The 16,954-nt window shown below is 35.7% G+C and overlaps 1 protein-coding gene across 1 annotated transcript; it reads left to right on the top strand.

The window, feature by feature from the left end:
• Window positions 1-463: 463 nt before the first annotated feature.
• On the top strand, window positions 464-4,255 carry LOC145046952 (uncharacterized). Its single transcript, XM_078995210.1, has 7 exons — window positions 464-530; window positions 1,091-1,526; window positions 1,601-2,110; window positions 2,198-2,541; window positions 2,710-3,250; window positions 3,367-3,965; window positions 4,059-4,255. Exons 1-7 carry the CDS (start codon window positions 464-466, stop codon window positions 4,253-4,255), a joined length of 2,694 nt encoding a protein of 897 aa, XP_078851336.1.
• The last annotated feature ends 12,699 nt before the right edge of the window (window positions 4,256-16,954 follow it).

Genomic DNA, 16,954 nt, shown 5'->3' on the forward strand with positions numbered 1-16,954 from the left:
CTAAATGTTAGAACACCATTATCTAACATTTCCAATGGTATGAGTCATTTTTTACAACCTACTATCAAACTTTTACCATTTTCGAGTTTATTATATGAACAAATTACATATCAATCTCTTATCGTTTCGTTACTTTTGTTTTATAGAATGGATGGACATGTATTATAATTATGCTAGAGAGAGAAGAAAGATTAGAAAGTTATATTTGGATAATAGAAAATCCAAAGGAATCTCTACCGCATCAATTATTCAAAATCCCTATAATTCTAATGTTTTCAACATGCACATACACGGTAATCGTTTTCCATTTCTTATATATATATATATATATATATATATATATATATATATATATATATATATATATATATATATATATATATACATATATTTTGTTTTCATACCTTGAATTCATATAGATAATTATATATTTTTTAACAAATGTTTATATTGTATAACAGAAATGTGCAATCCTTGTGGAAAGTTTCTACCTTCAAACAGCTCAAAAAATGTTGGTAACGAAAATACAAGTAACTATAAATCGTTTTCATATCAACAAAGAAGCTTACAGTCTCCTTTCTTCAATTCGAAATGTTAGAACACCATTATCTAACATTTCCAATAGTATGAGTAATTTTCTACCACTTATTATTACCGTAATTCATTAAGTGTATAAAAATTCTACCAAAAATTATACTGTCTAATTCTTTTAACGTTTTTTACAAGCATATATAGTTCTTATAATAACATCCAAACACCAATATCAAATAACAGACATCACTCTTTCTTTTCCAATGGCATGCAATCCCTCGACTCCTCGACTATAATTCAACCTTCTTCTTCTGATAATTTAACAAGACGAACCCAAATATTAAAAAGGAAGCCTACCAACATATCCACAATTCCTTTGTTTCATTTTACAATACACGGAGAAGTTAATGATCAACATACCCATGCAAACATAGCTAAAGGTGTATCAAAAGGTAACCATCACAATAAAAAAGTTATTTGAATTTATTATTATCTTAAATTTATGCAATGGTTACAGCTACATAGATTGTTATATTTGACATTGATTTTTTTTAAACAGATTACATTGATCATGGTGATCAGAATGTTGTATGTCAAATATGTAATGCAAAGTTATGGACAACTGAATCTATTAGAGGAAAAGATAAACAGAATACAAGTTTTTCACTATGTTGTGGTTATGGCAAGGTTCAGTTGCCAGATTCTAAAAAAGCGCCACCAAGTTACCTAAATCTTTTTCGTTCAACAAATTCTAAATCCAAGTACTTTATTAAGAACATTCGTCGTTACAATTCAATGTTCTCATTTACCTCAATGGGTGGGAAAGTTGATGCATCCATTAATAGTGGAAAAGCTCCATTCATATTCAGACTTGGCGGTGAAAATTATCATATAATTGGAAGTTTGTTACCCTCAAATGGAGCTAAACCAAAATTCTCTCAGTTATACATATATGACACCGATAATGAGGAGTCAAATAGGCAAACAATTTTTGGGTACATATTATATTTATACATTTTCATTATTTTTCATTACAACTATTAACATTTAAATTACATTTTATTTGTAGTCGACAACAAGATGCATCTACATCAACTTGTGATTCAGTTGATCTTCAGATTATACACGATTTGAAAGTTATGTTGGATTCAAATAATGTGTTGGTTCAGACTTATAGGATGGTGAGAGATTGTTTCCATGATAATCCTCACATTGACCTTAAGTTACGCCTTATTGGAAAAAGGATACAAGATGGAAGGACATATAATTTACTGTCTGCATCTGAAGTTGTTGCTCTAATTGTTGGAGACATTGATGATTCTTTTCAAAATAGAGATATCATTGTACAAAATTCATCGGGCTCTCTTCAACGTATTAGTGAATTACATCCTTCTTATCTGCCTCTTCAGTATCCACTACTCTTTCCATATGGTGATGATGGGTATAGAGTAGACATCCTTCATCGAGGTCTAACAAGTTCAACCAACAGCAAGCGCCCTAACTGTACAATGAGAGAATTTTTTGCTTACAGAATTCAAGATAGGATTAATAGCTTCTCATTAATTCTTAATTCAAGAAGGCTTTTCCAACAATTTTTGGTTGATGCTTATACAATGATCGAAAGCGAGAGACTTTTTTTCGTACGGAAAAAATAAAAAAATCTTAGATGTGCATCCTACGAACATCTTCGCAATGTACAACATCAAGGGAAGACAACTTTTTCCAACACTGGACAACGTGTTATCTTACCTTCTTCTTTTACTGGTGGTGCACGTTACATGCAACAAAACTATTTGGATGCTATGTCCCTTTGTAAATGGTTTGGATATCCAGATTTTTTTATAACTATAACATGCAATTCAAAATGGCCTGAAATCAAAAGGTTTCTTAAAGACACAAATCTCAAACCTGAAGACAGGTCAGATATTCTATGTAGGATATTTAAAATAAAGTTTGATGCAATGATTAAAGACCTGCGAGAGAAAAAATTATTTGGAAAAGTTAAAGGAGGTATGTCTGATTTTAACATTTCAGTTTTACCATCTTCATATTTATAGTATAAATACTATCATACTTAACAAAATTATTACATTTCATTTACTATTTATCTTTTTATTATCTATTTACATTACTGACATCTTTTATTTTTTTATTTTACTTTCCTTAAAAAAATTATAGTTGTTTATACAATCGAGTTTCAAAAGCGCGGACTGCCTCATAGTCATATATGTCTCTTTTTGCACTTCGATGACAAACTTCGTACTGTTCAACAAATTGATAACTATATTTCGGCCGAGATTCCAAACATTAATGAAGATCCTGATTTGTATTCACTTGTGAGTGAGTTCATGATGCATGGTTGTGCTGAAAATATGAAATGCCCATGTATGGTTGATAATAAGTGTTCAAAAAACTTTCCGAAAAAATTCTCCAATGAAACTTCAGCCGATGAAGACGGTTTTCCGATATATAGGAGACGAAATGATGGATGTTTTGTTGAAAAGTCTGGTGTCAAATTGGATAATAGACATGTTGTTGCTTATAACAAAGACCTTTTGAAAAGATATCAAGGACACATTAATGTTGAGTGGTGCAATCAAGCTGGTTCTATAAAATATTTATTCAAATATATCAATAAAGGTCCTGACAGAGCTACACTTGCTGTCGTACAATCGAACAATGAAAGTGATATTGATAATTCAGTAGACGAAATCAAAGAGTATTATGATTGTAGATATATATATATATATATATATATATATATATATATATATATATATATATATCTGCATGTGAAGCATCATGGAGAATTTTTGGTTATGATATTCATTATAGGTATCCTCCTGTGGTTAGGCTTCCTTTTCATCTTCCTGGTCAACAACAAGTTGTTTTTGATCCAGATGATGATATCGAGAATATCCTTGACAAACCGTCTGTTGCATCTTCAATGTTCACATCTTGGCTTGAGTGTAACAAGATCTATAAACAAGCCCGAGATCTTACTTATGTTGAATTCCCTACAAAGTTTGTGTGGAAAGCTAATTCACGGAAATGGGAACCAAGGGAAGTAGGATTTTCAATTGGGAGAATTCATGCGGTTTCACCTAAACTTGGTGAAGCATATTTCTTAAGAATTCTTTTAAACAAGGTCAGAGGTCCAACATCTTTTGAAGATATCCGAACAGTAAATCGAGAAATATGTCCTACTTTTAGAGATGCATGTTACGCTTTAGGGCTTCTAGACGATGATAAAGAGTATATTGAAGCTATTAAAGAAGCAAGCCATTCAGGTACTGGTTATTACCTACGGTCATTATTTTCAATGATGTTGATCTCTGAAAGTTTAGGAAGACCAATATTTGTTTGGGAAAATACATGGGAATACCTTTCTGATGGAATTCTTTACAATCAACAACGCCGGTTAAAGTCTCCTGGTATAATACTTAGCTTTTATTACTTTAACACTTTTTATATAAACCATATATTTGTATTTTTTTTTTTCTAAATTTATATTTACCATTCTACAGATTTATCCCTTACTGATCATCAATTGAAGAACTTGACTTTGTTTGAGATTGAATCATTTCTACTTCGTAACAATTCCACCCTCAAGAACTTCCAAGGCATGCCTTACCCAGATTTTGATTGTGTATCTTCTTCTAATAATCGTTTGATTGCTGAAGAGTTATCTTATGACATCACAAGTCTTCAAAACGAATTTTAGACACTGATTGTTTCATTAACAAATGAACAACGAGGTGTTTTTGATGATGTAATGGCAGCAATTGAAGATAATAAAGGAGGTGTGTTTTTTGTTTACGGTTATGGTGGAACAGGCAAAACCTTTCTTTGGAAGACTTTATCAACAGCAATCAGATCTAAAGGTCAAATTGTTTTGACTGTTGCTTCAAGTGGTATTGCTTCTTTGTTACTAACCGGAGGTAGAACAGCACACTCTCGCTTTGGTATTCCATTAAAGCTTACTGAAAATTCAATTTGTTCTATCAATCGAGACAGTGATGCCTCCAAAATACTTAGCTTTTATTACTTTAACACTTTTTATATAAACCATATATTTGTATTTTTTTTTTTCTAAATTTATATTTACCATTCTACAGATTTATCCCTTACTGATCATCAATTGAAGAACTTGACTTTGTTTGAGATTGAATCATTTCTACTTCGTAACAATTCCACCCTCAAGAACTTCCAAGGCATGCCTTACCCAGATTTTGATTGTGTATCTTCTTCTAATAATCGTTTGATTGCTGAAGAGTTATCTTATGACATCACAAGTCTTCAAAACGAATTTTAGACACTGATTGTTTCATTAACAAATGAACAACGAGGTGTTTTTGATGATGTAATGGCAGCAATTGAAGATAATAAAGGAGGTGTGTTTTTTGTTTACGGTTATGGTGGAACAGGCAAAACCTTTCTTTGGAAGACTTTATCAACAGCAATCAGATCTAAAGGTCAAATTGTTTTGACTGTTGCTTCAAGTGGTATTGCTTCTTTGTTACTAACCGGAGGTAGAACAGCACACTCTCGCTTTGGTATTCCATTAAAGCTTACTGAAAATTCAATTTGTTCTATCAATCGAGACAGTGATGCCTCCAAATTACTAAAACAAACATCGCTAATTATTTGGGATGAAGCACCGATGGTTCATAAGCATGCATTTGAAACATTGGATCGCACTTTAAGGGATGTTTTAAGTTTTGGGAACGTTAGGAACTCACAAATCCCGTTTGGAGGTAAAGTAATCGTATTCGGAGGTGATTTTAGACAGATTCTACCGGTTGTTGCTAATGGTAGCAGACAAGAAATTGTCAACGCGTCGTTAAGTTCTTCATATATATGGACAAATTGCAAAGTTTTAAAATTAACGAAGAACATGAGGTTGACTGTTGGAAAAGATCCGTCTGAAATACAACAAACAAGGTTATTTGCAAATTGGCTCTTGGATATAGGAGAGGGAAATGCTGATGGTTCTAATGATGGTGATGCAGTTATCCGTATTCCTGAAGATCTTCTTATTACTCAATCTTCTAATCCTATCGGTTCATTAATTGAGTTTGTATATCCATCACTTCTTGACAACTTGAACGATCCCAAATATTTTGAAGAAAGATCAATACTTGCACCGAAAAATGAAGTTGTACAAGAAATAAATGATCGTTTGCTTTCATCGTCTCCTGGAGAAGAAAAAGAATACCTCAGTTCAGATAGCATCTGCCAAACAGAGTTTCTTCACGATCAGTTTGATGAGAGTTTATATTCACCTGATGTTCTAAATGGACTTAAAATCTCCGGTTTGCCAAACCATAAGTTGATTTTAAAGGTCGGTGTTCCGGTTATGTTACTAAGAAATATCGACCAGAAAAATGGGTTATGTAATGGTACTAGACTTCAGATCGTATCATTGGGTAATCGCATCATAGAAACAGTGGTCTTAACTGGAAGTAACATTGGATATCGAGTTTTTATTTCAAGGTTATCTTTAACACCTTCAGACAACAAAATTCCATATAAGTTCAAAAGGAGACAATTTCCCCTAGCGGTTTGTTTTGCTATGACCATAAATAAAAGTCAGGGCCAATCGTTAAAAAGGGTTGGGTTGTTTTTGCGAGAACCAGTTTTCTCACACGGTCAGTTATACGTTGCTTTATCTAGAGTAAAGAGTAGAGAAGGACTGAAGTTATTGATTTTAAATAAGGATGGTAATTTGACTAATAAAACTTCCGATGTTGTATTCAAGGAAGTATTTCAAAATCTATGTTGAACATTTATGTTTATTTTTTTAAATAAAATAAAATTGTACTTACTTACCATCTACAATCAAATGCTTTTGTATATTTATTAATTTTTTTGTACTATATAAAATTTCGAACTTATATCCCGTGGTGTCCACGGATTTTAACCTAGTGACTTATATTTAGCTTATCACAAACAAACTGGAATCATCTTTGAACAAGTAAACTCAAGTCATGTTTCACAAACACCCAAAGATGGTTTGATGTTAAAACTTTCTGGTAGTAATTTATAAACTTTAACCCCCAGTCCAACAACATGACATTTAGGTAATCGGAAGCCATCAACCGCCAATAAATTAGTGAAACAGACTCCTTTTTGTCTAAAAATGTAGCTTTTACTAATAAGGATAAGAAAAAATTCATGTTAAGCAAAAACATATCAGGATTCTTGAAGAAAGTAATACATGAGAGTAAGATTACCTTCTTGGGCTTCTTTTTTAAATCAGTCAAAGTGGGTTCAAGTATTTAAGAAAATTTCCCAAAATATAAGATAAGAAACCCATTACAACATTTGAATTTGTCAAAAAAACACAAGATCTTATATGTACGTGTGATACAGAAAATACCAGAAAGATGGACAGGGGAATGTTGTTTACCATAAAATCTGCACTTACTCATCATGACGAGATTGGGTGCAAATGCAATTTGACAATAGTTTAATTGCTTTATAAACACATATTAACAATAAAGCCAATAAAATCATTTTTTGATACATACATGTAATTTGGTTTAAAAGATGCAGATAATTAGCTACCTTATCCTCTCCTCCTCCTTCCATGGTAAGGTGTGGTCCATTTGGAATTAGATAGTAATTACTATTAACAAAATTTTATAAAGAGGAAAACATCAAATTGTCATCTAATGCAAAAAATCCAGAGAACATACAGATCAGATCAATTCATTTTCATACCTATTTCTCTTATACTTCAGTTAGCCAATATCAATCAAGATTAGGGGCATGTTCAAACCATATAGTAGATGCTGGTCTAAAACATAATATATGAACAAAACTAAAGAGTTTAGCAAATTTTTGTTTAAAACTCCTTGTAACCACTTAATTCCAACGTATTAGGATGGAGTACATTACCTGCGGGTGTTAATTACTTGATAAATCCAATAAAAATGCCATTAACACCCATGGTTATGTCAAAAGGAAGAACTTTTGAGGTCAACAATGATGATCCAGGAATTTCATTTCCTGGAGGCATAAAACATGAAAAAAAAAAAAAAAAAAAAAAAGTAAAAGGCATAAAAATCTAGGGTTTCCTTTCACCCTTTCTCTCCAATCGATTCATTTGTCTCTGCAACATGTTTAAATTGAAAAATATAAGAAAATTAAACATCATATTGAATAAAGAATATATAATTGCAAAAAATACCCTTTTACAACCAATACCCTTTTCCCCCAAATCAACATGATCGAATGGCCTTGTCCCTCCACCCTTTTTTTTCTCCGGTCGATTCCTTTTTCCAGATCCAAATGCATATCTGATCTTTAAACCAATACTCTGTTAGTTTTTTTTAAGATCAACATTTCAAGAAAATGATGATTAATAAATGAAACTTTGAAGCAATAAAAGAACATTAGAGAGAATGAAAAAATGAATATTTAATGTAGGGGCTTCTAGTTGTTTCCCAGTTTCTAATTCATCATCCTCTATGAAAACAAATAAAAAGGAAAATCGTAAAGAACCAGATGTGTGTATTTAGATCGAGGTGTGTGAGTGTGAGTATATTATGGCAAACCAGAGAGTGGTGGTGTAGTGGGTGACTGGCTCTGTTGGTTTCTTAGATAGGGACGAAGAAGGAGAGAAAGAGAAATATGGTGGTGGTGGTGAGTTGTGATTGAGAAGCTTCATCGATTCCTAGCTATCAATGGAAGCAACAAAGTAAACCTGTCAACAAATCGAAGCAACAAATCATTGAAAGGATAATTATAAGAAGAACGGGAGATACTATATAAAGTGTAGTTGGTGTTGACCGATTCATTTGGCTGAAAATGAGAAATACCAGTTGAAAGGCAACCCGACCTTTTCAATTAGATAAGATTTACGTAATGCATAATGTTATTTTATATGTTGCTTTAAGGTTGTACCTTTTTGAGGCTAAATGCTTTTATATATATATATATATGAAAAATCCGTTATTTTCATTTTTTTTGGGATGAATCTTCTAAATGGATATGTGCACATTTTGATGGTGTTTTTATGGAAACATCTTGTCCCGACAAAAAAAAAAAAAGTCTTAATTTCTTCAAATTTTTAAGTTCTCGTTTAATCTTTGACCCTTTTAATGTGTATTTATACTTATATATCTTTATAGCTAGAAGACTAAAACATGATTTAAAAATAATACATAAACAAAAATATTTATTTATGTATATTTTAACAAAGAGATTATTACTTACATATTAATATATTATACTTTCTTATAAACATAGACAAATGCCTCTGAGATGTTTTTTTTTTCTTATTCGAAGCATTCCAAAAACTCTTCTAGAGACTCACTAGTTCAAAATAAAATATGATTGCCAAACGCCTGACTTTGTAATGTGTTTAAAGGCATCCCTTATTGTGTTAAGTTTTTTCCTTTTTTCATGTTGATCGGATTCAAGCAAATCTTTATTATCTATCATCAACATGTTGTGGAGCTTTAGTTTCTCATTGTAAGCTTCTAAAAACAAAGCACCTCACATTTTGTAGTCTTTCTTGATGCTTGTGTTATTTGACATGCTGAAAGAGGGATGCAAGAAACAAACAAAGAGATAAAAAGGAGCGCGCGCGCGAGAGAGAGAGAGAGTATTCTAACATGTACGACAAATAGATTTAAAAGGGGAGAGAACAATCAATTAAAATTGAATATGGTTGTTAATGCAACCCAAAAAGTTATGTATTAAGTAAAGGTTTCACGTAAATAAAAGTTAATTTTAACGCCCTATTTCGAATCGTTTTCCATTTTAAAATAGTAATTAGGGATTGGGTATTAGCGGGCTTGGGACCCTTAAAGAATTGTGATTTGTACTCGGTTGGGGTTGGATAATGTAATTTTGATATTTCGGCATTCGGTTTGTGTTTTGGAGTCAAAGGGTATTTCGGTAATTTGTTAGCTTTGGCTTTTATAGAAATTGTATGTTCGTTTGAGATATCGTAAGGCAGGTCTAGGTTGGTTAAAGGGCTTCTAGCCCAGTGGTATTTGGTGTAGCCCTCCCTCTTTGAGGCTGAGGGTTCAAGTCTCGTCGTGGACATAGGGGGATTTAAGGAGTAGGTTAGATTTGTCGTTTCAAAAAAAAATATAGGTTAGTTAAAGTGTAAAGCTTCTCATCACCTTTTCATCGATACATGGATCGTCAGAATCAGATTGATAATGAGGAAGTTATGACCTTCGAAGTATATTAGGGTTAAGGGGTTAAGCAGTACGCAGGGCGTACTAGTTCTAAAGTCAGTTACAGGGCGTACAATGGTGTACGTAGGGTGTATTGATGCGAGGTAGGATCGCGCCTTCGGGCACGTACGCGGGGCGTACGTGCATCTTAATGAAAAACCCTAATTTTGATGATGTACCATATATAATTTCATTAAGTAATTAGGGCTGGCCTCTCTTCTAGCCTCCATGTAACACCCATAAAAATCAAGCCAATTTCAAGCTTTTTCAACCATTCAAAACTATTAAGTTATTATAAAGTGTTTTCAAAATAGATTAAACATCATAGTATCCCATAAATCCAGATCATAAAAATGTGAGGAAGTGCATGATCACGCCTTCGCCTTCCCGCGCTCATCTGAAGTACCTGAAACAAAATCCAAAACTGTAAGCCCGAAGCTTAGTGAGTTCCCCCAAAATACCCATACACACAACAATATACATGTAATCAAAAACAGCACACTATGGGTCCAATCAACAATCAGGTTGGAATACCCCAGGCCCTCAACCATCGGGTTGGAATGCCAACATACTATTGGTCCAATCATCCTCAGGATGGAATACCCTCGGCCCACAACCATCGGGTTGGAATGCCCACATACTACGAGTCCAATCATCATCGGGATGGAATACTCACGCCCCACAAGCATCAGGTTTTAATGCCTAGGTCTGTTAGCTCTCGTACAAAGCAGATAAGCCTCAACCACTAATCAAAATGTGCACATATATCATATAATCACATAACAGTCTATAGACTGACAAACCGATCTAACATATCATAACAACATAGTAACATCTTATCTATTAGGATACCGATCTAACAGATCATAATAACATAATAACATCCTATCAACCAGGATACTGGTTTAACATATCATATGATACTCGAGCATATAACATATCAGGATAGCAATCCAAAGAGGGTCAGCCTTTGTGCCTTCAACCCTTGAGTATAGTGAGGAAAACTCACCTCACAAATGTCAAACTGTAGTGATAAGATCAAACTCTTGAATCACAACCACGAACTCCACCACCTATATTCACCATCGTTCCACTTCCATAAATTCCCAATTTACAAAACTCCCCCAAAAGTCAAACTGGTCAATCCTTGGTCAAAGTCAAAGTCAATGGTCAAGGTCAACAGTCCATGTTGATCCAACTCGTCGAGTGCAGCTCACTGACTCATCGATTCCTTTCAAAACTCGAGAAATCGTGAAAACCCTAGTTGACTCGCCGAGTTTACAGACAACTCGTCGAGTCCATGCATGTCCAAATGTTGGGAAAACCTTAACTGACTCAGCGAGTCGTCTCACTGACTCGCCGAGTCCATGCAGAAACCCACAACAGTCAATCTTCATCCGAATCGTCGAGTTGAACATGCAACTTGTCAAGTCCCTTTAGTCTATTTCTCATTCAGACGTATTTAAGTTACTCCTAAGCTCCAAATTGTAGATCTAACCTCCTAGGGCATGGTTTCCACGTAAAGTTGCAAACTTTACGTACATGCATGGTCCTAAATGCCCAAACCAAGCTAAGGGAACAATTTAACCCAAATAGAAGGGCCAAAGCTTACTAAATTTGGTAACTTTATGACTATAGGGACTTAGAGGAGTCCAGATCCGAAGTTACAACTTTAGATCAGGACCAATACCCGAAATGATTCACAAATATGTTAAAAAATGGCCCTAAACCTAAGCATGAATAGATGCAACTAAAGATAAGTCAAGGTAACGAGTTGTTACCTTCAAAATGATGCCAAGATGAAGTAAAGTCAGATCCACAAGCTTCTCTTTGCTCCAAGCTCCGTAAACTTCAAGCCTTCTTCACAAAATCCACCTTCCAAGCTTTTAACACACAAGAATGAAGAATAAGAGAGATTAGGTGTCACACCCCCAAACCAGAATGGCGGAAACATTCGGGGGTGGATGACTTCACGTAGTATCACAACAATTGAATATTGTAAAGAAAGTAACACAACCAACATATATATAATGAAAACGTATATTGTTGCGTTATACATGTTATCAAAAGAATATTACAATATGATGATAAATGTTCAATAATAAAAACATCCTTAGTGTTCCTTCTCCCAAAAGCTGGTAGTTACCTGTATTACTGATTCCCTGAGAAATACAAGTGGTTTTGAAAAAGTGTCAACAATTAAGTTGGTGAGTTCATGAGTGTTTTGAGTTGAAAAGTATATCCTTTTTGGTAGCAAATTGGTAAACGAGGTTTTCAGAAAATCCAATATTTTCTATAAATGATTCAAAAAGTTTCCAAAGTTGGAATGTGTTGGTATCTTTTGTACCTGTATGATAAAAACAATTTTGTATGAAAAATAATGTAGAAAACTGCAATGCACATATGAATCTCGTAAATCAATCTTGTTTTATACTTTTTATGTGAGTTTTATAACCATGATATTGACACTGACGGCCTGTAACAATATTCTTCAGGTGTTGCAGTGTTATGACATTTGTCACCCCAGACCTGCCGGTCTAACTATAACTAGTAGTTTAGGTGCGGGGTTGTCAATCCCGTATAGATCTATACACAAGTATCACGCTCTCCCTCCAAGAGATTATGGTATATAATACAGGACTTGAAATGCATACATAAATGTACGTTGAAGTTTGAATATCTCACATTGCTTAGTATAAATAGATTTACAATGAAATGACCTTACTTCTTTTGAAAGTGTTTCGTTTTTCAAGATGTATATGTAAAATCTACGACTGACTCGTTAACTATACCCATTATAGTTTTTCAGATAGTATGTTCCATTTGGTGAAAATAATTTAGTGATATAATAGCTCTTGTATACATAAGTTGTTTGTATCGATATTCGAAGATAGAAATTTCATTTATGTTTATAAAACGATACTTTAACGTGTAATGTACTTGTATTCCCCCCCCCCCCCCTAAAACATGAAAAGAATTGAAAAGTAAGGGTATGAACTCACTCGTTAAGTTTGAAGAGAGAGGATAGGGTTGAGTAGAACTTCGACCGCGGATAGTTGCGTCGTCGGGCTCTTCGGGGATCTCTGCAGCGTAAATCTTTCGTCGGGGGCTCGAGTGCGGAAACCGAGGTGAGGGAATGGTCTCTGGAGCTTAGAGGTATGGGAGAATGACTGAGGAATTGTGAATGGTGTGCAAAAACTCGAAGTTTATGCCATCTATTTATAGTGCTGGGAGCTCCTCGTACGCGGCGCGTACCTCCGAAGTACGCTGGGCGTACGCAGTACGCGGGGCGTACCTCAGTTACGCGGGGCGTAACAATGCGTCATGGCTTACGACTCCTGGCTAGCTAAGCGTAGAGTGGGCGGGCCGATGAGACTCGACTCTGGGTCTAGTACGCGGGGCGTACTCCCAGAGAACGCGGGGCGTACTCCCAGAGAACGCGGGGCGTAATCTGGCCTGTCCTCTTCTAAATTCCGTAACTTTCGCGTTCGAGCTTCGTTTTTCGTGTTCTTTATATCCACACGTAGGTGAGATTATGCTCTACAACTTTCCTTTAGACTCCGTCGGCTAGTTTTGACTTTATTTTTAATGACATAATTTTAAATAGGCCGGGCCTCCTAAAGTTCGTTAAAGATTTATAGGTTCTTTATTCGGCGTCGGTTTCCGTTTGTCTTTTTGTCAATTTGATCCTATTGTGGAGATCTTTAACTCTCATTTAGATTGCGTTAGCTAATTAACACTCGATCTTCAATTCGAGTTTTTAGCCCTCTACTACTGTTACGAAACTTTGAAAATTCGTAACTTCTTCATATGAGGTCCAATTTGGGCGATCTTTTTATGCACGCTCACCTTTCAATGAGATCTACGATTTTTGTTTAGATACTTAAGGCTAAAATGCATATTATTGAGATTTTTCTTTTTACGTCAAATAATGTTTTAACGGCGTGTCGTAAATATATGAGTGGTTATAATTTCTTCAATATAACCCGGTTTTGAGCGTTCTTTATGTTTTCGGAAACCTTGACACGTTATCTAATATTTGATACATCCCAACTTAGATATTTGAATACTTTATTTTCAAGGTTAATTTAGTTGTATTTGACTTTTGAGCGTTACAATGCTTTTGGAAAATATAGGGTTGTCACATTAGGGTTTTTCTGAGCTCAAGGGGGCAGTAAGGGAGGCTAGTGACCCTTTAAATAGGATGCAAAACCCTGGAAATTAGGGTTTCATTTTCCAGCTCCTACTCGTCGAGTTGGGGTCCTCTAACTCGTCGAGTAGACCTCAAAAAGTCACGCGGTCTAAATTGTTTCTACACGACGAGTTGGGGCATCCAACTCGTCGAGTAGGTCTAAGAACATGACTATCAACTTTAAATTTTTATCCCCCACTTGAACTAGACTTCGTCCTCAAAGTCTACTGCAGTAAATAACTCGGGATAATGCTCCCACATCTCAGCCTCCGGCTCCCACATCCACTCAGATCCCCTCTCGTGCTGCCACTATACATTTAGCAAAGGCACATCCTTGTTCTGTATAACCTTTACTATCTCAAGAACGGCCACTGGCTTCTTCACGTAATTCAGGCGCTCATCGACCTGAATATCATCTAATGACACTACTGACTCCTCATCCAGTATGCACTTTTGCAACTATGACACATGGAAAGTGTTGTGGACCTGATTAAGCTCCTTTGGGAGATCCAGTATATACATCACCTTTCCAACCCAAACAATGATCCTAAATGGCCCAATGTACCGGTGTGACAACCCGATATTTCAAATCAACATAATGACCTAAAAAATCAAGAATTGTAATCTCTTTTGATATATTGAAAATAGCGTCAAAAATAAAATATTCAAAATTCTCTATTGGGATAAATAAAGTAATAGAGATCGTAACTAGGTTTCCAAAAATATAAAGAACACTAAAATCCGAGTTATAACGAAGAAGTTATGACCGATCGAAGATACGCGGCAAGACCGGTAAAACACTGTTAAGCATAAAACGAAAAGTTTCAATAAAATACTTTTCAACCTTATGTGTCTAAATGAAAGTTGTAGATATCCCAAAACCGTAAATATACATAAAAAGAACGCCCAAATTTGACTTCATATGAGGAAATTATGATTTTTTGAAGTTTCAAACATAACAGTAGACAGCTAAAAACTCGAAATCGAGATCAAGCGACTTTTTGCCAACATGACCAAAATGAGAATCGAAGATCTCATCAATGGTATTACAATGGTAAAAAGTCTGACGAAGACGGACACCGGATGAAGAAGTTATGGATTTTTAACGAACTTTTCCTGTACTGTCCTGTTAAGAATATAATATTAAAAATAAAATCAAAATTAGCCGACGAAGTCTAAACGAGAGTTGTAGAGCATAATCTTACCTACGCGTGGATATAAATAACATCGAAAATGGAGCTCGTATGCAAAAGATATGAATTTCTGAAGTTTGAGGCACAAGTTTCGATGTTGAGTCAGACTTGTCAGAGTTCACGACGTGAACACTAAAGTTCACGACGTGAACTGTCTGACTGACCATTTCAGAACCACTTGACAGATGACACATGCCATGAGTGAATCGGGACAAACTCACGACGTGAATTGGTAAAACTCATGACATGAACTTTGATTTTTAGCCTATATATAGAAATTGAAGCCTTCCGAGTTTGGCTGTGCATTTCTATCCTCTCTCCCACTTCTACTCTGTGTTAAGCATCCCGAGTGTAACGACCTAATTTTCACAGCCAAAAATTTCATTTTCAAATCAACACTTTGGAAAACATTTGGGGAATAAACATCATCATTTCATAAACATATTTCGTGTCCGAAACCAAAACATAAAAACAACCATAATGTCAGAGTACAAATCCCAGAATATCTCGTAGTGCGGAAAACAAAGAGCGTGTGTGTGATATGCCGATACCGTGCCATCTCCTTCCCCTTCGCTGAAGAGGCACCTGAAACAACAACTAAAAACCATAAGCAAGAAGCTTAGTGAGTTCCCCCACCGTACCACATACCAAACAACCACATAACATACATATACTGTCAGGCATATCTGGGTGCCCGACCTACCCCTTCGGTCCTCTCGACCGGATACTGACTAGCATATCTGGGTACTGGTCTCCCCTTCGGTCCTCTCGATTGGATACTGACTAGCATACCTGGGTGCTGGTCTCCCCTTCGGTCCTCTCGACCGAGCACTGGGGACTATTTCACCCCTACCACTACCACATAACATGTATCACACAATCTATCTAGCATGGCTGGGCATATCTGCCCCTTTGGTCCTATCGACCGGTATTCTTGGGACTATTTCCCCTACTGTCACTAGCACATAACATCATATAATACTAGCACATAAACATGACACAGGTAGTAGCAGCCCTAGATGAATATCACAGAGACAATCATCTAAACATACACTCCTACTAGTGGGCCGACATTGTGGCCTTAGACCCACTGCTACTGGAAGGTAACTCACCTCATAGTAGCTGCTGAACTGTGTGGGAATCCTCTAACTGTTGCCGCTGCTGCTGCTCCGAAAATCCTCCGGCTATAATTCCCACAAAACACTCAGTCAGAAACTGACATCTATTCTTAGGGTAAAATGACCATTTTACCCCTGACCAAGTCAAAGTCAAAGTCGGTTTTTAGTTGACCTGACTCGCCGAGTTGGCTCGCCAACTCACTGAGTCCCTATCCTTCCATTAAACCTTAAACCTGTCTTTGCTCATCAAGTTAGGTGATGACTCGACGAGTTTTCCTTCTAACAGAACATCGGCTGAATCCACATCCGACTCGCCGAGTTGTATGAACAACTCGTCGAGGACCATGAAGATTGCCTTGGACTCGCTGAGTCCGTTCATGCACTCGCCGAGTACTATGAATTCCCAGAACACTTTACTTAGTCCAAAACGTTGGGTCACTCCCCGGGACTCCTAAAAACCCTTCCACACCCAACTGGTCCTTATGACCCTCACTGATATGGGACCAGAATCTCTGGACTCGCCAAGTCCAGGAATGGACTTGCCGAGCCTATCTCATTACTTACCAAGAAATTCGATTTATGATGTACAACACTTAACCAAATGATAGATCCAGGCCCCTAAACTCGATCTAGCATGTAAAGTTACAAACTTCACGTGCATGCATGGAACATAAGAGTTTAAAAGGCTCTTTAATGGTTCTTTTGTTGCATGGGGCCTTCCTT

Source organism: Lactuca saligna, chromosome 5 (genome assembly GCF_052625555.1).
Source record: "Lactuca saligna cultivar CGN05327 chromosome 5, ASM5262555v1, whole genome shotgun sequence".
NCBI classification, from domain to species: Eukaryota; Viridiplantae; Streptophyta; class Magnoliopsida; order Asterales; family Asteraceae; genus Lactuca; species Lactuca saligna.